The 22,983-nt window shown below is 43.2% G+C and overlaps 1 protein-coding gene across 1 annotated transcript in view; it reads left to right on the forward strand.

Annotated features, from left to right (window-relative positions):
- Positions 1-22,983, forward strand: part of LRIG2 (leucine rich repeats and immunoglobulin like domains 2) — a 109,740-nt gene that overhangs the window by 73,410 nt on the left and 13,347 nt on the right. The window contains exons 9-15 of the mRNA XM_077294927.1: positions 1,893-1,973; positions 2,663-2,734; positions 6,488-6,556; positions 6,869-7,032; positions 9,867-10,187; positions 16,619-16,900; positions 19,052-19,501. Coding sequence (XP_077151042.1) covers positions 1,893-1,973; positions 2,663-2,734; positions 6,488-6,556; positions 6,869-7,032; positions 9,867-10,187; positions 16,619-16,900; positions 19,052-19,501 — 1,439 coding nt within the window. The remainder of the gene's footprint in view (positions 1-1,892; positions 1,974-2,662; positions 2,735-6,487; positions 6,557-6,868; positions 7,033-9,866; positions 10,188-16,618; positions 16,901-19,051; positions 19,502-22,983) is intronic.

A 22,983-nucleotide genomic window follows, 5' to 3' on the forward strand; every position in this document is an offset into this window, starting at 1 on the left:
GAGCTCCTGTCACACGCAGCGATGCACACTTTGCCACACTCAATTATTGCCAGTGAAATGCTCATGATCATCAACCAGCGATCAGCGAACAAGAAAACAAATCGCTGGTTGCTGCGCCCTGTCACACGGGCCAGCGTCGCTCATACGTCACATGAGCGATGAAAACATCTGGAGTTATTAGCGATGTCACCAGCAATATTGTGCCGTGTGACGGGCGCTTTATAGTGATTAAACAACTGAGGTGAATACTTTCCAAACATGCACTGGGGGAGACAGACGAGACACACCGCACGGAAACAGCTAGTAGTCACATCCATGGTACCTACCAGTCTGCGGCGAAGGACTTCAGCAATCATAATGATCCCCAGCTGATGTCTGTTCCGCTTGCTGAGGCGTCTTTGGCTCAAGGCCATTGCAGCTGGCAGAATCGACATGATGTTAACTCCAGTGTGTATTGTATTCTGAGTCATAAAGACAGGAAATTACCTCAATGACTTTTTTTTTTTTTCCCCTTTTTTTTTTTTCAAACAAACTTTATTTTCAGTACACAATGCTGAAAAAAATGCAGCTGCAAAAAACGCAGCAAAAAACGCAGTGTGTGAAAGCAGCTGCGTTTTTTGCCTGCGTAAAAAAACGCAGGTAAAGCAGCAGCAAAATACGCGCGCGTAAAAATACGCAGCAAATACGCTGTGTGTGAAAGTAGCCTAAGACTCGTTAAAGGGTTGATTGTGACTTGTAGGATCGCTACTTCCAACAGGTGGCGATATAGAGTTCAAGTCCTCTTTCTCTCTCTGAAGAGTCAATTTTGCATATGCAACTATTTAGTATCTTTTGTCATATTTTTTGTATATGTCTGAAATATTGGGTTACTGTGGGTCTGTCACCCTGCATGTAAACCAATCAGCTATTTTCACCTGACAGAATGTAGACATTATAGGAGTCTGGGACAACACAGCTCAGTGTAGTGGCTGTTCTTGGGTATTGCAGCTCAGTTCCTCAGCTTCAATGTTCCGGCTGTGTACCCTTTTTACATTCGCCTGCCATTTTAAAGGAACTCTGCCAGCACTGAACCAAGTACAGGCGCTCGGTGCATTATGGACACACATTTATGCACCTTCCCACCTGCTTGTTTTCTATCTCTCTGCCCTTCTCTGGCTCTATGAAGGCAAAGTTTTCAATCTGAGAAATAGGGGGATGGAGATAGAGGGATAAACAAGCAGGTGGGAAGGTGGATTTAAATGTTTGGCCCCGCCATGATACACTTGGACTTGGACTGTTTCAACAGTCACTCTTTGCTGACACAGAAAAAAGAGAGGAGGAGATTAAAGGAGGATGCAAAATGTAAATGTGTTCCTTATCTAATTTTGATCTGTAGATAAATCTAACTTATTCCCTGTAACAACCCACTGAGTCACTACATAGTCATCCTTCCCTATTCAGAAATGGCTTCAGAAAATGTACAGCAAGCATGAAATTGGCCAAATATTAGTGGGAAGCACAAAAGAAGCCAAAGCTTGGTCATTAGGTTTATGTTGGGGTCTACACATATAGCTCTTACTCCCTACAGTTGTCCTACATTTATGTAATTGTATCTCTCCTTGTTGCCTGTACTAATGGTCCGCTGATTTATTGTTGCCAGTTTGCTTTACTTATAGGCAATTAAATGAGGGCCGTTCTCTCTTAGGCTTTGTTCACGCTTGGGCATGTGCTTTTTGCATTAGTCATCTAATGTGCGATCGCTTGTGTCGTTGTGTTCAGAAAAAAAAATTGTCATTTTCTTAAAAGGCCTGTGTATACACAGTTTATTTCCTTTGGTTAGTATATTTAACATTCACTATAATGAAATGGTGTAGCAATATTATTAATGCTGTAAAGTGATCTGCTTATTATAGGGACCTGCGGAACAATGAAATCTCCTGGGCTATTGAGGATTCCACGGAAGCGTTTGCTGGACTTTCCAAACTACAAACTCTGTAAGTAACAAATACCCCATGGGGCAGATGACTGAGTGGTCAGGAAAAAAAATTCTGACTTTTTTTTTTTTTAAGAAAAAGGTTTCTTTTTGCTGCCCTATCCCAAGACCCGATTTTTTTGGGATATGTGACTCTGTGAACACTCATCTTTTGTGCTCTGAGCTGATGTTTTTACTCATACAATTTTGGGGTAAATATTATGTTTTCATCGCCTCATTTGCAATATTGCGGTGGCAAAAAAACCCCAACACTTTGGCGTTATGTTTTATTTTTCATTGCGCCGTTTGACAATCGGGTTAATTAATTTTATACTTTGATAGATTGGATTTATATGAATGCAGCAATACCATCAGCACTGTCATATATAGCCAAAATCACAATCTCATATGAACCCCAGGCAGGAGAATAGTAATGACAGGCACGGGGACCCTCTGCTGTCATGACAACCCATCGGCACCCAACGATCACGTCATTGACAGCAGAAGTTAACAGCCACGGGTGGAGAACCTCTCCACCCGCTCCTGTTACAGGCACATGACTGCTGATTAAATCAACAGTCATGTGTGGGGGAAGATGGGGTCTCAAGCCAAGCCCACATCAATTAAAGGGACACAAAATATGATGCAAGTTTTTGATGAATGCCTTATAGAGTAGAAACTAATTGATTTTTTTTTTTTCTTCTTCCTCAGTGTTTTGCAAGGAAACAAGATAAAATCCATCACAAAAAAAGCCTTTTCTGGTTTGGATTCACTGCAGCAGCTGTAAGTATATAGAGTGGTGTAGTGTCTAGCTGAAAATGTCTGATCTGCTATTTAGTTGAATGTGATGGATGTTTTAATGAGCTGAGCACTGATCACATAATCTATTGTATAAGTGCTGTGAAGCTATGGGTTGAAGTAGCCCTTGACTAAAGAGTGTTCTGATGCATAGTCTCTGCTTCATATAGTATTGGCACAGCACTCCCAAGTATTAAGAGTGGTATTTTTGCCAGTATTTCTCTCCCTTTAAGGGAACCTGTCAGGTGCCCCATGGCCTCCAATTCAGCAGCATTCAGCTCCTGAACTTCCGGACATGCGCAGTGTACCCCTCTGAAGACTGGAAGCGTACACCTGTCTTCGGAGATGCACTGCACATTACCCGAAGCCATCTCCTGAATTTGCTGTCATGCACAGTGCACGCCTGTGAAGTCGGGAGGCGAGTACCTGGCTTCAGAGACGCCGTGATGCTGCCGGAATGAGCGGCGTTCGTGCTCAGATTTGCATAAGCTGACAATGAGGCCAGGTCGTGCAAATTGTTGTCACGTCCACAGGGGCAGGGGCGTGATAACATGGAAAAGAGGAGCTTACTAGTCTGGGGCAACTAACTCCCCATCGACTAGTCATAACCCTCTTTAGCATAGTAAAAGCCTCCTCATCCCCATCCTGGTATGCATGGCCTCATCAGAAAAACATTAAAAAAAATCATAAACCATTCTACTTGCCTTCCTGCGCTCCCTCGCAGCATCCTGTTCTGATGCCAGCAGCTGATTTATACTTGTAAGCAGTGCATGACTGTGACGTTATGTGCTGCCTATAAGCAGAACAGCTGCTGGAATGCTCACTGCTCCCCACACCAGGACTAAGAGCATGAGGAGCAGTGAATATTCAGTGATCTTTAACAGTGGCACAGTGTTAGCCACAGCCACCGACTCCTGCAGCGGTCGGGCAATCACGTGTGCCCGTTACTAATGGGAATGAATATTCACTGCTCTCCACATCCTTGGGAGTAGAGAGCAGTGAATATTCATTCTCTTTAATAGCAGGCACACGTGATCGCTTAGCAGGTGCAGGAAGCCGGGAGCTGCTACTGTATCCGCTATTAAAGATAAATGAATATTCACTGCTGTCCACACCCATGGGTGTGGAGAGCAGCGAATAATCATTCCCTTAAGTAGCGGGCACTCGTGAATACCGGAGCTGCAGAAAGCAGGCGACAGTGGCTAACAGCGTGTCGCCATTAAAAAGAAATGAACATTGACTTTTCTTCACTCCCATTGGTGTGGAGAGATGTGAATATTCATTTCTCTTAGCAGCGGGCACAGAAGTTAGCCGCAGCAGCCATCTCCTGTGACCCACATTTTTGGAGGAAAGCGTGTGTCTTATATTCGGAAAAATACAGTATGTTATACAGGGATAGTTGGGGAGGAAATTTAATCACCCAATGCTGTTGGATTGGCGGCCATGTGGGAAATGACAATTCCCTTTTAAAGGGAGTCTGTCAGCAGGATTTCACCCCAAAACTATTTATATGCAAATAGAGCGTTTTCAAGCAGAGGTCCAGCAATACCTTTACATGAACAGTCTGTTCTTCCATTACTGAGAAATCGGTGTTTGAACTGAAGTGAGACAGAAGAGCTATTTGTAGATTTGAAGCCCGTCACGCCATCTCTAACAATAGTAATATTTGGCCACATTTTGTGAAAAATATAAATATCCACATTAATAAGTTATGTGTTCATAGAAATAAATGGGCCATGTGGTTACTGAGAGACGGACCTATAATTGATAGGATTATCTGTAGTCCTTCTCACCCATTTTATGATGTTATGCCATTTTTGGGGAAGTACAGGCAATTCCTGGACTGTGTACTAGCTACATTCTTTAGGTTTGTTCATAACTTGAATATGTATTTAAAGGTAAGGTACCGCGTTTGTAGATCATTAATAAATCACTGTAATGTAGCATAACATGCTGCTATAACCAAGTTTTAAATGCATGTGAAACAGATTTCGTGTGTTATATGTGTTTAAAGAAGGCACTGGGGGCTGACATCTTGGTTTTGCAGCAGTAGCAGGGCAGTGTCATTTTACAGCACCCCATGGACATAGGAGATAATAGACCGGCGCTGACCCTATCTATAACATTGGAGAGGTGTTAGCAGTGAGCTGGGCACGCCTCTGTGGGCTGCACAGCTCACTGCTGTAGGTGTGACTAGCAGCCATTTTATTATAGCCCAGTGCTCTCTGCCCAGCTCCACTTACTCTCTATCACAGGAGCTCCATTCCCAGCCTGCAGAGAGGTGACACCTGACACCTCTCTCTGCCATACAATGTATCTCTCCCCTCCCTCCACAATGCCTGGCCATTCACTGCAGACCTGGAGCTCCTTCTTATCTTACTGAGGGATGAGTCACAGACAGCTCTGCACAGACAATGCTGCTCCATACACACCACATAAACTAACTGTGCTTCTGATGCACTAACTGCTGGTGATAGCAGATCACAGGGCAGTCACACACAAAATGGCTCTGCCCTGTGATGCTGCTCTTCATTCTGCCCCTGGTATATTAGACCACCCAAAAGGGGAGGGAAATGCTGATGTCAGCAGTTACTGCCCAGATTTTCCAGCTAACAGTAAAGCTGGTAAGTCTCACTATAGCTGCTTGAGGTCTAAAACGGAAAATGCTCCCCCTAGTGGTCAATATATATATTTGTAAGAAAATATATAATATTTTTCATATAGAAATGTTTGCAAACAGTGCAAACATTGCATTAATACATTTTATTTACTATTTTAAGCTTAATTTCACAAAAAAACAAACTACAAGAAAACTGGTGGCACCTTCCCTTTAAGTCGGAATAGGGCTGAAGCTCACTGTGCCCCATAAGGTAACAATGGCAACACGACCTTATGACGCGCAATGAGCTCTGCCTTGGACATGGCCGTAATGCCTGGTTTAGAGTGAAGAGGCCGGAGATGCTGAACACAAAGGTGAAAGAAGAGGACTTGTATTCACTGGTGAATATAAATCATTTTTTCTTCCAAACATCCGAGGTTTGTAAGTCAGGGGGATGCCTGTATGTAGTAGGTTGGCATTAAATTTGGCAACTAAAGCAGAGTTCTCTTACCATTTGCAAGAGGGAACATTTTTCTAGCAATCATAAATGAAAGCAGATGGAAATTGATTATTATTTTTTTTGCAAGCAAGGGAGCACCAATGAAGTTTTTATCTAGCATATTAGACCCCAGGATATTCACGGATTCAATAAATGAAAGGATTAATAAAGTCTGACATGAATTCACTATAAAATACTCTGGGGTCACCTTCATCAACAGCCATTCACTTAGTCATGTTGTCCAGATCATGTGGATCAAAGCCATACAGAGAGAGATCACGTATGTTCCATCCAGATGTCACCTTGTCAAAGGCTAGGTTCTGATGTTAGAGACGGTCCAGTATACGGACTTGCTGTCTAACGCCAAGGTTTCCCAGCGACTAAAATAAGATTCTCCTAGTACAAGCCTCTTAATATGTGCATGTTGCAGAGGGCTCCTCGGGCTGTGCTGTCTTCATGTGATGGCAGTAGCTTGGTAGCAGAGGTCACCTTTTCATGTACTTGTGATGTGCTGCTGTATCTGACTGTAATATTCTTGCATGCCGTTCTGTTCCAACGATGCATAAATAATGGCAGCAGCTTCATTTAATAAACACTGATATGGATTTTCTATTTGACATTTGTTCATTTCTCTTCACAGTGACTTGAGCAATAACGGGGTTATGTCTTTACAAGATGACGCCTTTGCTCATATTAAACTCCAGCAGTTGTAAGTATTACTAATCCTAGTGCTCGATATTTGCAAGCAGCACATAGACTCAGTCTAAAGTTTCACAAACTGATATTAGTTTTTTTCTCTTGTAAGTAAAATCTACACTTGCTACGCTGGCTCCAGGGAATGATTTGACCTGCCGTTCTACTTCTGAACATTTTATGCCAGGCTTTACAAGCACGAGTATCTAAAACACTGCTCTGTTGGAGTTCTGATGATCATTGACTTGTTCTACCCATGATGATTGTGACAAAATAAGCAGTCTAGCTGTTCCCTGTCTGATAATAACCTTCTGTTCGTCTTCTACAGAATCCTAAACACAAGCAATTTGCTATGTGACTGTCAGCTAAAGTGGTTTCCCCATTGGCTAATTGACAGCGGTCTGCAGAATTCAGTAAATGTGAGCTGTGCCCATCCTGATTGGCTGGCCGGGCGTTCTCTGCTCAGCGTGGAGTCTGGAGATTTTATCTGTGGTTTGTATCTAATTTCAGTTTCATTACTGGAAGTTTAAAAATGTGTGCACTTCTTCTTTAAATGTAGTTTACTCCGGATCTGTAGGTTTTACCTAGTGGACATACACTGATCAACGATCCCGTTGAAAACAGGACAAAAGAGAAGGCATTAAAATGGGTAGATGTTGGCCTGAGCATCTTCAAAAAAGGCAGGTCCTGGGGGGGGATGGTTTGATATGCAGTGATTGGTACCTGCCAAAAGTGGTCCAAGAAAGGGCAATAGGTGAACTGGTCAACAGGGTCATGGGCAGCCTATTCAATTCAATAGCAGGTAAAGTTCTTGGCAATGAACACTAGACAGTGGAGATGGACGAACGCCTGGGTGTTCAGTGAGCCCGCAGTTGCAATCGGAAGGAAAAAGTTTACCTCCGGTCACTTGCGTCGGTTGACGGGACTACTACTACTTTCAGCCTACGCATGCTGCCGCTAATAACAGCGAGAGCAGACGGCGGCTGATGGGAGTATTCATCAGCCAGCTCCTTTTGATCTAAATAAATTAGAATTTAAAAAAAAAAATGTGGTTCCCCCTGTATTTTTGATAACTGGACAGGCAAAACTGACAGCTGCGGGCTGCAACCCTCAGCTGTCAGCGTTAGCAAGGCTAGTGATCAAGAATAGAGGGGTCCCCATACCGTTTTTTACGTTATTTATATAAATAAAACAGCGAGGGGTCCCCCATTTTTGCCAACCATCCAAGATAAAGTAGACAGCTGGGTCTCATATTCTCCGGCTGGTAAGGGGCCATGGATGTTGGACCCCCAGCCTAAAAATAGCAGCCCACCGCTGCCCAGAAAAGGCATATTTATTAGATGCGTCAATTCTGGCGCTTTGCCCGACTGTTCCCACTTACCCTGTGGCAGTGGGGTTGACATTTGTGGGGTTGGTCACCTTTGTATTGTCCGGTGACCTCTATAAGACTCCTCTCCATTACTAATCCTATATTTATATTGTAATTCAACACCCAGCTTTTTTTTTTTTTTTAAACACCCATTCCACTGAAGCCCCCCCGTCTCCCGTAAAAAACATAAAATAATAAACAACCATGCCCCTCACTTGTCCATCTGTCCCATACTGTAATCCATGTCTGGGGATAAACGGTTTTCAACCTGGATGGTGCCAAGATGTGAACGTCTAGGCTGAGAACCACTGAGGAATGAGCTGCCTTAGGCTATGTGCACACGTTGCGGATTAGGCTTAGGAATTTCTGGTGCGGATTCTGTCTCTCCTGGCAGAAAACGCACCTGTGTTTTTTTTTGTGCGGTTCCGCAGTGTTTTATTGTGCGTTTTTGCTGCGGTTTTCTTGCGGATTTGCTGTGTTTTTTACCCCTGCGGTTTTCTATAATGGAATGGGTACAAAAACGCTGCAGATTCACAAAAAAGAATTGACATGCTATTTCTTTAAAACCGCAGCGTTTCCGCAGCGGATTTTCCGCAAAGTGTGCACAGCATTTTTTTTTCTCATTGATTTACATTGTACTGTAAATCAATTGCGGATCTGCAGCGATTCTGCACTGCAAAAAACCACTGCGGATCCGCAGAGAATCCGCAATGTGTGCACATACCCTAAATTACGTCACTGCTAGTCACTGATGCTGCGCTCGCAGCAGCTCATTCCCCACTAGTTCTCAGCCTGGACGGTCGCATCTTGGCACTGTCCAGCTTTGACAACTGTTCATCTCAGAAGCTTGAGGATGGTTCATTGCTATAAGGGCTCGTTTACACTCTGCTTTTTTACCGTGGGAAAAAATACAGTGCTTTTCCAGCAAAGTAAATGAGCTTTCTGAAACCTCATGTGTATGCCGCTTATTGTTTCTTTGCAGATTTGGATAGTGTTTTTTTTTTGTTTTTTTTTCAAATCTGCTACATGTCTATTATTGCAGTATTTTTCACCCATTCAAATGAATGGGGAAACAAAATCCTCAAAAACACACAAGAAAAATGTAAAGAAAAACCAGCATATATTTCATTAAAGCATTTTTGCTGCCAACACTCAGAAAAATCAACAAGTGCAGATTCCCTCAAAGTAGTGGACAACCGCTATATTGCTGGCCGTGACAGAAAGGTGTCGGTGCACAGTGCCCCATTTGTTCTCCTACTACAGGACTGATTTTCTCGTTTTCTGTGCTGCTCATGTCCAATGTGTTCTCAAAATAAGTGACCGTTCCAGTATATTTCCGAGCACATATTCCAGCTAGTACAAGAAGTATAAATATATCCTTTACACAGATGTGTCATAGGGGACACACGAAAGGTATATTCTATTTCTTCATAAATTGAAATCTTGCAAGAAGTGCCCCTCGCTGCTTTTGGTATCTGAGTTACGTTTATTCTGTGTTTTTATTGTCTGTACAATTCCCCTATAAATTGTAAAGTGTTGGCGCTGTAAAAATAAAAATGATTAGAATGCTCCATATATTTTCTTATTATTCTGAACCGCCATAGCTTGCCAAAAAGCGACAAAAATGCTGACAATTGGAGCCATTAACTGACTGTACCCTTTTTGTCTTGACCTTATTCCTGATTGCATCCATTGCACATTTTAAGAATTGGGAGAATTTTTGTTGAACACTCCTATCTGTCTGAAAGGCTGCATGTACACAGCCACGGGAACAGAGCAGGTGACATGACCCCACAGACTAAGCTCAGTATAAAGTCTAACCTCTGAAATACTTACTGTTTTCTCCAAGGCAGATCATGTAGTTGGCCCACTAAACCTGCCTGTGTCTGCTAAGTTTATTATTTTGTATTTCAAGTAACTCATGTTCGTTCTTTCTTCCTCCATTCCTCCTCCCTAGATAACTTTCCAAAACCACAAATCAAAATTCACCCAGAAACCACCGTGGCGCTGAAAGGAATGAATGTGACTCTGACTTGTGCCGCAGCCAGTAGCAGTGACACCCCGATGTCTACCGCATGGAGGAAAGACACGGAACTCTTGTATGATGCAAGGATAGAAACCTTTGCCAGATTTCAGAAGCACGGGGCTGAGCTGGTGGAATACACCACTGTTTTGCACCTTTTCAACGTGAATTTTACAGATGAAGGAAAATACCAATGCGTCATCACCAACCACTTTGGCTCCAATTATTCCAGTAAAGCTAAACTCACCATTAATGGTAAGCAAAATGCACAAAATAACGGTTATCAAGTAATGTAGGTCCTGCGGGTCAAGCAGCATGCATAGTGCAAGGTTTACTGCCTACTAATCACTCTCTTAAACCTTAAGGTGACCCTCTAGTCTGAAAGACAAATTTGACTTTATGAATCACATGTATAGTCCACGTTCCTGGTGTTGCTATTGTAAAATATTAATAATGAAATGTACACTCTTCAACATTGAAATTGTAACACAAAGAAGGAAAGTCAGGGAGTCATGAAAATCACAAAATTGATACATAATGATATGCAAATGATGGGGGAATACAAGTAAAACATTCAAAACCTCTCGATTTATTCAGTATTGTGTATAAGCACCATACGATAGTACAAACACACATACCTTGGCATGCTATCAGTAAGGTTATTAATGGTTGTCTGGGGATTGTTCTGCCACCCTGATTGCATAAAGGCAAATCGTCAAGATCCACTGCTGACCGCTCCATTTGCGATTGCAGACCAATGACGCTACCGCTCTCAAAGGCATTCATGGTGCAGAGCAAGACAACAATAGAATAAGGCTATGTGCACACGTTGCGGATTAGCCTTAGGAATTTCTGGTGCGGATTCTGCCTCTCCTGGCTGAAAACGCAGCTGCGGATTTGTCGCGTTTTTTGTGCATTTTTGCTGCAGTGTTTTTGCGGATTTGCTGCGTTTTTTACCCCTGCGGATTTCTATAATGGAGTGGGTACAAAAACGCTGCAGATTCTCAAAAAAGAAGTGACATGCTACTTCTTTTAAACCGCAGCGTTTCCGCAGCGGATTGTCCGCAACATTTGCACAGCTTTTTTTTTTTTTTCCTCATTGATTTACATTGTACTGTAAATCAATTGCGGATCTGCAGCGTTTCTGCACCGCAAAAAAACGCTGCGGATCCGCAGAAAATCCGCAGCGTGTGCACATAGACTCAGAGAGAACATATCCAATGGAAATAGTAACTCTCCTTTAGTAGAATGAAATAAAGGAAAGGCATATACTGGATACATGTTTAAAAATGTTAATTAAATCCTTATTAAAGGCAATATACAGCTATAACAAGAATGTCTTCTAAAACCGCAAACCTTTCAGGAATGATGTATATAATAGATCAAACAGAATCCATAAATTCCTGAGCGGAAGAGACTAGAAGTCTCGCTTGTAAGAGTATTCCCCTGATGAATGTAAATGACATAGGTGGATAAGAATTATAATAACCAACCATGAGAGGTAGACAAAAAATATAAAGAAATGTAAAACCCAATGGCATACTCAGTATGGCTGCTAACGTATGAAGACATATATAGATATAATAAGGTCATACAGGTCTATATACAAATACATTTGGAAACCCCCTATTAAACAGTAGCATGCCTGCTATAAAGTGACTATTGTAATCATATATACCGTATAAAAATAAATGGCACTGTATCATCTATGATAAACCAAAATATGAGGACAGTATCTAGGAAGTCATTGTGGTTTGTCCTGATGAAGAGGTATTATTACCTAGTTAACGCGTTAACTAATAAAACTGCATCTGGTCGTACATTGGATCCTTGGCTGCACAGGTTTACATCCACTTTCATCTCCAAGTTTGTCAAGTGCATTCATCGTGGCAGAATATTCCTCAGACAACCAATAAGAACATTGTTGGTAGCATGGTAAAGCAAGTAAGTGCGTGTATTTCTGCACATGGCGCTCATGCTCAATACTGAACAAAATAGAATATTTGGAAAATGTATTTCCATTTTCATCATTTGCATATCATTAACATATTAGATTTTATGATTTCCATAATTCCATGACTTTACCTTGTAACTGCAATTTCAATGTTGAGTGTATCATTTGAAGAGGAAATGTACCAGTAGAATACTTTAGTAGTGACATTTACCTTGTGATTTGCTGTAGTAAAGACTTGGGCTATTTACGCCTGCTATCTTCTAATGGTTGAGGTCTTAGGGTACCGTCACACAGTGCCATTTTCATCGCTACGACGGCACAATTCGTGACGTTGCAGCGTCGTATAAGTATTGCTCCAGCGTCGTATACTGCGGTCACACGTTGCAATACACGGCGCTGGAGCGATAATTTCATGACGTATTTGCGATGTAGAAGCCGTTGGTTACTGTGCGCACATCGTATACAACCTGTGTCACACAATGCAATCATGCCGCCACAGCGGGACACTAGACGACGAAAGAAAGTTTCAAACGATCTGCTACAACGTACGATTCTCAGCGGGGATCCGGATCGCAGTAGCGTGTCAGACACAGCGATATCGTAAATGCATCGCTGGAACGTCACGAATCGTGCCGTCGTAGCGATCAAAATTGCACTGTGTGACGGTACCCTTAGATAAATGAGCTAAGACCATAGCAATTTACATATGAGGAGTTAAAGGTCAAGGCCTCAAGTTAGCTGGGGTTTACTACACTTACATGGCAGATCACCCTAATATACAACCTAGCAATCTTTAGTGCGAACTTGTCACCTTGAAAATGCGGTCTAGTCTGAGAATAACAAATTGATAATAAGTGTGGTAAAGGATTCTTATTACTTAAATTATGGATTTTATATTGCTGCTAATATTGGGTTCTAGTGTGCGGAACAACTTAATGACAGTTTTGTTTTTTTTTAATCATTGACGTATTTTGATGGCTGTCAATCACAGATTAGCACCCCCACTGGACTCCTAAGTAGTGATCTACTATATAATTGTCTAAGGGTCACTTCCGTCTTTCTGTCTGTCCTTCTGTCTGTCCTCAACTTCCGTCACGGTTATTCATTTGCTGATTGGTCTCGCCAGCTGCCTGTCACGGCTGCCGCGACCAATCAGCGACGGCCACAGTCCGATTAGTCCCTCCCTACTCCCCTGCAGTCAGTGCTTGCTCCATACTCCCCGCAGTCACCGCTCACACAGGGTTAATGCCAGCGGTAACGGACCGCGTTATGCCGCGGGTAACTCACTCCGTTACCGCCGCTATTAACCCTGTGTGACCAAGTTTTTACTATTGACGCTGCCTATGCAGCGTCAATAGTAAAAGGATCTAATATTAAAAATAATAATAATAATAAAAAAAATCATATACTCACCTTCCGCCGCCTTTCCCGCTCCTCGCGACCCTCCGGTAACCGTTCTGTGCAAGCGGAAGGTTCCGGTAGCAAGAATCGTGTGGGAGAAGGACCTGCCATGACGTCACGGTCATGTGACCGCGACGTCATCACACCCTGGGACCGGAAGCTGCCGCCTGTACCGCGCAGGCGACAGAACTACAAGTATGGGGAGTATGTTAGAACTACAAGGGGCCCTCGGATCGGAAGGTGAGTATGTTAATTTTTTATTTTTTAACCTGTGACATACGTGGCTGGGCAATATACTACGTGGCTGGGCAATATACTACGTGGCTCTGTGCTGTATACTACATCTCTGTGCTGTATACTACGTCACTGGGCAATATACTACGTGGCTCTGTGCTGTATACTACGTCACTGGGCAATATACTACGTGGCTGGGCAATATACTATGTGACTCTGTGCTGTATACTACGTGGCTGGGCAATATACTACGTGGCTGGGCAATATACTACGTGGACATGCATATTCTAGAATACCCGATACGTTAGAATCGGGCCACCATCTAGTTTAATAGTAATTAAAAAAAAAAAAAAAAAAGCTGACCAGCTTTTTTTTTTATTTCTTGTTACCATCTAGTAATTTGTGTGTAATCGGTGAGTTAAAATCGTTGCAATCTTCTGCCGTCTCCACCACTGTTTTAATCTCTCTTCACATAACCATAGTTATGCCCTGCTGGCTCCCAGTGTGTCTTCTGCCTTACCACTTTTACGTTAGAGATCACTTTCTCAATGTATGTCTGACACTAAGAACAACACTCTCATAGACTTACAGTAATGCCTCATTCAGACATCAATATAACAAGGTCTGGCCGCAGGTCTCCTGACCTGATCTTAATAGCCTCATTAATAGTTTAGGAGACCCACAGCTGGTCAGTGATGAATGGACGTCTAAATGAGGCTTGTAGGGTACTAACTCTCTTAAGTGTGAGGCAGCAAGAAATGGCTGTGGTCACGTGATCTAGTAGAGACCCAGTGCAGCGCTGCAAACGACAGAAGACAGCGACCAGTAAGTATTTTAATGCGCACATTACCAATCAATAATGGGGAGAAATTAAAAATGCTGGCGTACTCCTTTTTTAGAAATAAAATACAAAGATCTGAATCTTTCCCCATAAACCTATATATCAATATATGCAGCCCCTTCATTGTAGAATATGCTGCCTTCAGAACAGGCTGTAAGTTTACTATTACAAGTTCTCTTTATTCCTTCCCATTTTAGTTGTCTCCGAAGATGAAGAGAACAGTGTCTCTCGTGCCACTCTTTAGTGTACAATCCTAAAAGTCCATACCAGCCTTTAATAAACATAAACAAATAAAAAAAAAAAAAAACTTGACACGTGACTACCAGAATCTTCTCTAAAAGGAATAGCACTCCTTTTACAGGCCGCAGTTTCTCGGTTTTTGCTCCCCGTTGCTCAAAGTGAGCAGTGTCTGGCCTAGGAGTATCCATACGTCGACTATTCTTTTCACAAGGAGAATCTCCGACTACCCTCTCCCCAGACCATTGTCAAGTGTAACGACGTGTCTTCAGCCAAATTCTACTGCGTTAAGCTGAGAAGCTCCTCCTAATGGAGCGCATCTTCTATTCTGTACACCTCGTCTCCTGCTTTTAACCCTGCATTACTACAAAGTACCAGTGATTGTCTTTCTGCTGTTTAACATTATGTCCTCCCTCTATCTAAAACTGAATCTGTCTAAGACTTCTTTTACACTTCCGTCGGTACGGGGCCGTCACAATGCGTTGGCGCGACGTACCGACGGACGTTGTGAAAATTCGGCACAACGTGGGCAGCGGATGCAGTTTTTCAATGCATCCGCTGCCCATTGTAAAGTCCTGGGGGGGAGGGGGCGGAGTTCCAGCCGCTCATGCGCGGTAGGAATTGCAGGATCCGACGTATGAAAAAAACGTTCCCTTGAACGTTTTTTCGATACGACGGTCCGCCAAAACACGACGCATCCAGTGCACGACGGACGCGACATATGGCCATACGTTGCGATCCGTCGGCAATACAAGTGTATGGGCAAAAAACGCATCCTGTGGGCAACTTTGCAGGATGCGTTTTTTGCACAGAACGACGGACAGCAAAAGACGGAAGTGTGAAAGAGGCCTAAAACTGAACTCCTTGTGTTTCCTCCCTCCACGAACCATTTCTGTGTGTGGCTCCACCATTACTCCCCAGCAACAGGCTCACTGTTTTGATGTTATCTTTGATTCAGATCTTTCCTTCATTCCCCACATTCAATCACTCGTGTGCTCATGTCACCTACACCTTAAAAACATCTAGAATCAGACCTTTTCTTATCTTTTGACTTGGCAAAAGCTCTTACTGTAGCTCATGTTCATCTCGTCTGGACTATTACAACTGTCTACTAATCGGTCCCCGTCTTACTAAACTCTCCCCTCTCCAACTCGTCTTGAATGCAGCAGCGAGGATCATATTCCTCGCCAATTGCTGCATCGATGCCTCTACCCTGTGCCAGTCGTTGCACTGGTTGCCCATCCACTCCAGAGTTCAATATTAACTTATCCCTATCACCCACAAACTCTCCACGGTCCAGCACCCCCCTACATCTCATCCTTCGTCTCAGTCTACCACCCTACCCATGCCCTCCATTCTGCTAATAACTTAAATCTAAAGTCCTCAGTAATCTGAACAGCCCATGCCTGTCTCCAAGACTTCTCACGTGCTGAGCCAATTTTTTGGAATTCACTACCCAGGAAAATTCAGTTAATTTCCAATACCCACAGTTTTGAGCGTGGCTTAAAAACTCATTTCTTTAGACTGGCCTATTGCCCCACCTCACTTATCTAACTATCCCCGTTTGTCCCATACAACATTTTCTTAAATCTTGACACCTGTAGCATCTGTTCACACCCTGCATGCACCTAATAGCCCTATGTGTCTGTACTGTACACATACTGGCTGGCGACAAGTTCATGCAGCGTTATGTGCATACCATATTGTACAATATAAGCAATTTTTACCATTTACCTTTCGTGTCTTCCCGATTTCCTGCTTGTGAGCAGGGCCCTCACTCTTTTTGGTATGAGTTATGCTTATTCTGTAATGTCTTTGTCTGTACAAGTCCCCCCTAAAATTGTAAAGTGGTGCAAAATATGTTGGCACCACAAAAATTATTTTTGCAGTTTTATGTGGCGTAACGTATCTTTATTGGAAGCGGTTAGCACTAGAGTTCAGTAATAGACTTTGGATAACATTTATTACAGTGATATAATCTTCATACTGCCTCCTATTTTCTCATACCCCTTTTCACAGAAATGCCTTCATTTCTTAAAACTCCAATGGACTTGACAATCCGCACTGGTGCCATGGCACGTTTGGAGTGTGCAGCAGATGGTCACCCACCTCCGCAGATCGCATGGCAGAAAGATGGTGGAACAGATTTCCCTGCAGCCCGAGAACGCCGCATGCATGTAATGCCAGAGGATGAAGTCCTCTTTATTGTCAATGTCAAAATTGAAGATATGGGGCTGTACAGCTGCATGGCACAAAATGCCGCAGGCAGTATATCAACCAATGTGACATTGACGGTGTTGGGTAAGTAAAACGTGTTTGTCCTATGCATGGGCAAACCAATTTGCTGTTGCTAATTCTCAGATTACCTAGCCATATGGTACACTGGGAGACACAATAGTTTTGATCTTGTAGATTCAATAAAATTGCATCTCAAAACTGTAAGCATGATTAAATGTTGCCATTAACAAGGTTCTATCTTAAAAGGGCTGTCCAGGCTTGGGATTCAAACCTCAAGTCACTCAGTGTGACTGCAGACTTGTGAAACCTCACAGAACGTGCTTGTCTGAATTCTCCAGTGCTGGGAGCAGCAGTCATGTGACCACAAGTATGTATTTTGCATACTTCTGCCACATTCCTACTAGACGTGTCCAGCCTGGCTTGTATTGAGCGAGGCTGCACTTGTTTAGTCGGCACGTGATCACATGTATGCAAATTGCCTACTTGTAGCCACGCTCTCGGCACCAGGAAATCCAGACAGTGAGCACTGGGCACGCTCGGAGGATTCACGAGTCTACAGTTGCGTAAAGTGATTGCAGACTTGAACCCCAAGCCTGGACAGCCCCACCCTGAAATGTCTACACTGAGCCTACTGTACCGGTATTCATTAGGCTAGGTTCAGATTGCGTTAGCGCAATCCGCTAGCGCTTAGCGCTAAACGGAATGCCCTAACGCAATGTCTTTTAAGGGGTCGCGTTAAACGTCCCCACTAGCGCAGATCCCCGATCTGCGAGAGCGGGGAACGGACCTCGGGCGCGCCACGGACGCTGCAAGCAGCGTCTGAGGCGCGCTACAAAAGAACGGCACATCGCTAGCGCGTGCTGAAAATGACACGCGCTAGCAATGCGCTTTAACATTGCCGGCAATGGGAGCGCTAACGGACGCGATGCACGGCGTTAATTTCGCCGTGCAACGCTGTCCGTTAGCGCTCACCCATTAACGCAATGGGAACCTAGCCTTACTTTTCATCATCCATTGCACCATATAGATGGAATTATAGTGCCGGTAGACTTGTTTGTTATTTATGGATATGACAATGACCATGTTGTGGGCTGTGTGCAGTGGACGAACAGGTCTGGAAAGTCACACGATAGTCCTTGTAGTGTACGCAATGGCATTTCTCTTATGCCACTATATTAATGTTCAGTTGTCCTATATTATAGAAAGTCATGTTCTATAGTTTTCATACATGTGATTCTTATGTCTTTAAAAGCATGGCTTCTGATGTGTTTTTTTTCCCATAAATTGTTCCTCAATTCTTAGTTGCAAATCATTAAAAGGATTGCCCACAACGTTGGCATTTATGGCCAATCATTCAGATTTTCACCAATATCAGATTGGTGGTTGTTTGATACCCCACACCTCCACTGATGAGCTGTTAGCATGTCCCTCGGTGGCCCAATATACAGTGTATAGAGACAGAAATATACAGCTCTGTACCTTGTTGTAGTGGTCATTCTCTGGTGCTAAGCTCTAGTGAGGGCAATGGGAGCTGAACTGGAGGACTTGACAATGGCCATTGCACAGTGCATTGAGCTGTGGTGTTTCGGCTCTGGACACTTGTACATCCAGCTATAGTGAGAACGGTGAACAACTGAGCTGTGGGAATGCTGGGTGTTTAATCCCCCACCAATCTGATATTGATGACCTATCTTACAAGCTTTCTATTTCACTTATTTTTTTTATCCTCCCCTAAGCCTGTGTGTATTTAGTGTAGTATTGGCATGTTAATAGACTCTCCCACTACAGTCTTCTCTGGTATCCAGCACTGTTTTCCTCCTCTTCTAAAAGACATCACTGCTCTTCAGACTCTCTGGATCATACTGCTCTGCGTGACCCGGAAGTGACTTTTACAATGTCGTCTCTGAAGTGTCAGATTGAGGTTCCATATGCCATCATTGTAAAAGACTTCCAGCGCACATACAGCACGGTGTGATCTGGGGAGTCTGGATTGTCGTTACCCGAGTCCGAAGAGAATCGGAACGGCGCTGTATTCTGAAGAATTTGGTGGTAGGTTAGTAGATTAATACATTGCCGTACATATACACAGGTTTAGTGGACAGAAGTTCATGGGAGGGTTTATTATGGAATGAGTCATAAATCTCAAAGTCCTGAACAATCCCTTTAATTAATCATTTGTTGCTGGTTATAATTATGTGATGTCTCTGCTTTCAGAAACACCTTCTTTTATAAGACCCCTTGAAGACAGAACAGTGGCTCGTGGGGAGACTGCTGTCCTGCAGTGCATAGCAGGAGGTAGCCCAGCACCTCGCTTGAACTGGACCAAAGACGACGGGCCCCTGATGGTAACAGAACGCCACTTTTTTGCAGCTGCAAATCAGCTGCTCATTATTGTTGATGCAGGCCCAGAAGATGCTGGGAAATACACTTGCAGCATGTCTAATACTCTTGGAACTGAGCGGGGTCACATCAACCTATATGTCTTGTCATCACCAAACTGTGACTCCTCACAAACTGTCATAGGCTATGAAGAAGATGGGTGGACTACTGTTGGGATCGTCATAATTGTGGTTGTCTGTTGTGTCGTGGGGACATCGTTGGTCTGGGTGATAGTTATCTACCATATGAGAAGGAAAAGTGAAGACTACAGCATTACCAATACTGGTAAGTGACCGTATCACGGCTATTCACTCCTCATAGTTCACAGCAGGCGGCCCTGGTTTGTGTTGTGGGTAATGTATTGGCTGAAGTTTATCCTGATTGCTAATTTCAGGCCTTGTTGGTCATCAGTAATATAGGGCTAGTAGCTGCTCCTTCTGGCAGGAACCTCCCCAGAGTACACCATTTCTTCCTACGTTTAGATGCACACAAACACCTGTCACCTGCCAGGCTTACATGTTGTCATCCTCAGAAACATGACAAAACAAATTCAACCTCTCTGTGCCCAGTTGTGGCCAAAAGTATTGACACCCCTGCAATTCTGTCAGATAATACTCAGTTTCTTCCTGAAAATGATTGCAAACACAAATTCTTTGGTATTATTATCTTCATTTAATTTGTCTTAAATGAAAAACACAAAAAGAATTGTCCTAAGCCAAATTGGATATAATTCCACACCAAACATAAAAAAGGGGGTGGACAAAAGTATTGGCACTGTTCGAACAATCATGTGATGCTTCTCTAATTTGTGTAATTAACAGCACCTGTAGCTTACCTGTGGCACCTAACAGGTGTTGGCAATAACTAAATCACACTTGCAGCCAGTTGACATGGATTAAAGTTGACTCAACCTCTGTCCTGTGTCCTTGTGTGTACCACATTGAGAATGGAGAAAAGAAAGAAGACTAAAGAACTGTCTGAGGACTTGAGAAACCAAATTGTGAGGAAGCATGAGCAATCTCAATGCTACAAGTCCATCTCCAAAGACCTGAATGTTCCTGTGTCCACCGTGTGCAGTGTCATCAAGAAGTTTAAACGCCCATGGCACTGTGGCTAACCTCCCTAGATGTGCACGGAAAAGAAAAATTGACAAGAGATTTCAACGCAAGATTGTGCGGATGTTGGATAAAGAACCTCGACTAACATCCAAACAAGTTCAAGCTGCCCTGCAGTCCGAGGGTACAACAGTGTCAACACATACTATCCGTTGGCGTCTGAATGAAAAGGGACTGTATGGTAGAAGACCAAGGAAGACCCCACTTCTTAACCCGAGACATAAAAAAGCCAGGCTGGAGTTTGCCAAAACTTACCTGAAAAAGCCTAAAACGTTTTGGAAGAATGTTCTCTGGTTAGATGAGACAAAAGTAGAGCTTTTTGGGCAAAGGCATCAACATAGAGTTTACAGGAGAAAAAAGAGGCATTCAAAGAAAAGAACACGGTCCCTACAGTCAAACATAGCGGAGGTTCCCTGATGTTTTGGGGTTGCTTTGCTGCCTCTGGCACTGGACTGCTTGACCGTGTGCATGGCATTATGAAGCCTGAAGACTACCAATAAATTTTGCAGCATAATGTAGGGCCCAGTGTGAGAAATCTGGATCTCCCTCAGAGGTCATGGGTCTTCCAGCAGGACAATGACCCAAAACACACTTCAAAAAGCACTAGAAAATGGTTTGAGAGAAAGCACTGGAGACTTCTAAGGTGGCCAGCAATGAGTCCAGACCTGAATCCCATTGAACACCTGTGGAGAGATCTAAAAATGGCAGTTTGGAGAAGGCACCCTTCAAATATCAGGGACCTGGAGCAGTTTGCCAAAGAAGAATTTTCTAAAATTCCAGCAGAGCATTATAAGAAACTCATTTATGGTTACCGGAAGCGGTTGGTCGCAGTTATTTTGGCTAAAGGTTGTGCAACCAAGTATTAGGCTGAGGGTGCCAATACTTTTGTCTGGCCCATTTTTGGAGTTTTGTGTGACATGATCAATGTTTTGCTTTTTGCTTCATTCTCTTTTGTGTTTTTTCATTTAAGACAAATTAAATGAAGATAATAATACCAAAGAATTTGTGTTAATACTCAGTTTCTTCCTGAAAATGATTGCAATCTGACAGAATTGCAGGGGTGTCAATACTTTTGGCCACAACTGTATGTCTCCGCCTGCTTTATGCCAATAAATGATGTACACTGAAAAGCCGATGGTAAGGACTTGAATTGTACAACCACAAAGCACACTGCCAAGCAAGGCTTAGGAATTTTGAAAAACGTTTCTATCTTGAAAGCGCAATCCAGATTCCGATGATGTGAGCGTTCAGCCTTTTCATCTGCTGTGCACAGATATTCGTAGGGATCTTTGTAATCTAATATGTTCAGTTCATAGCCACGAACCTGCAGAGGTGATCTCCCTGAGACCTCTATTGTAGGTCACTGGTGGGAGCGATTACACAGGGCTTATTTTTTGCTGAAAATAAATGTGCTGGAATGATCCCCTCCACAGAGCCTGATGTGTGAGGACTATGCCCACTAGATGTCTCGTGGAACTCTCTAACTTTGTGTTTGCTCACTGAGACCTGGAGTCTGCGGCAACATTTCCACTTTGATTGCCCACAAATGGAAAATTTGACTAATAGCCATATTGTCATAATTATGTTTTTTTCACTTTCACAGAGATGGCTATTTTTTTATTTTTTTTTTGCACTAAAAGTAAAAGATAAATCAACTTTATTTTCCCCGGTAGCATTGCAGTTTGTCAAGGGGCGGCGCCGTGAGTATTCAGTGCAGCCGCTGTAACCATGCTGGCCCTACCCCCTTGACTAAAACCAAATGATTCCAGGGAGAATAAAGTTAATTTTCGCCCTCCAGCGGTTGGCTACGTGCAGTTCTCGGACAGGTTAGTAATGCCATTAACCTGCAGATTAACCCCATATCTGCTGGGTAATAGCATTTTTTTTCTAGTGACAGTTTCTCTTTAACTGCTATTCATTCTTTTTATCCCTGTTAGGGTCTTGAACTTGCTGTTATCTATCTCCAATGAAGTCCCGTCTGGACTTCATGGGAGTACCTAGTAGGCAGTGTCAGTGACTTTCAGTAGTCACCTTGTTGCTATGGTGGCTCATTGCACCCCCACCCACTTGCCGAGATCTTGTGTGGGGAGGAGTGGGACGTGGATTCCAACTATGACAGCGCATCTAAATGATTAAACATCAGTGAGTGCAGCTAGGCAGGTGCCTGCTCTGTACACCCATATCTAACATATAATGTACATGTATGTCCTACATTGGGAGAAGTTTAAACTAGTTACGTTTTGGAAAGGCTAGGTTCCTACTAATCCACAATACAGCACAAGTACCGTATACACTCGAGTATAAGCCGACACATATAGACACATTTGCCCAATATAATGCTGCACAAATGTTGATTATGGCCCCATAAGATGCTCCATTAAGATATTTGCCCCATATAGTGCTGCACAAACGTTATGGCCCCACTATATACTCCATACAGACATTTGCCCCATACAATGCTGCACAAACATTAATTATGGCCCCATAAGATGCTCCATAAAGATATTTGCCCCATATAGTGCTGCACAAACGTTATGGCCCCATAAGATACTCCATACAGACATTTGCCCCATACAATGCTGCACAAACATTAATTATGGCCCCATAAGATGCTCCATAAAGATATTTGCCCCGTATAGTGCTGCACAAACG

The sequence above is a fragment of the Ranitomeya variabilis genome, chromosome 3 (assembly GCF_051348905.1).
Source record: "Ranitomeya variabilis isolate aRanVar5 chromosome 3, aRanVar5.hap1, whole genome shotgun sequence".
NCBI lineage: Eukaryota > Metazoa > Chordata > Amphibia > Anura > Dendrobatidae > Ranitomeya > Ranitomeya variabilis.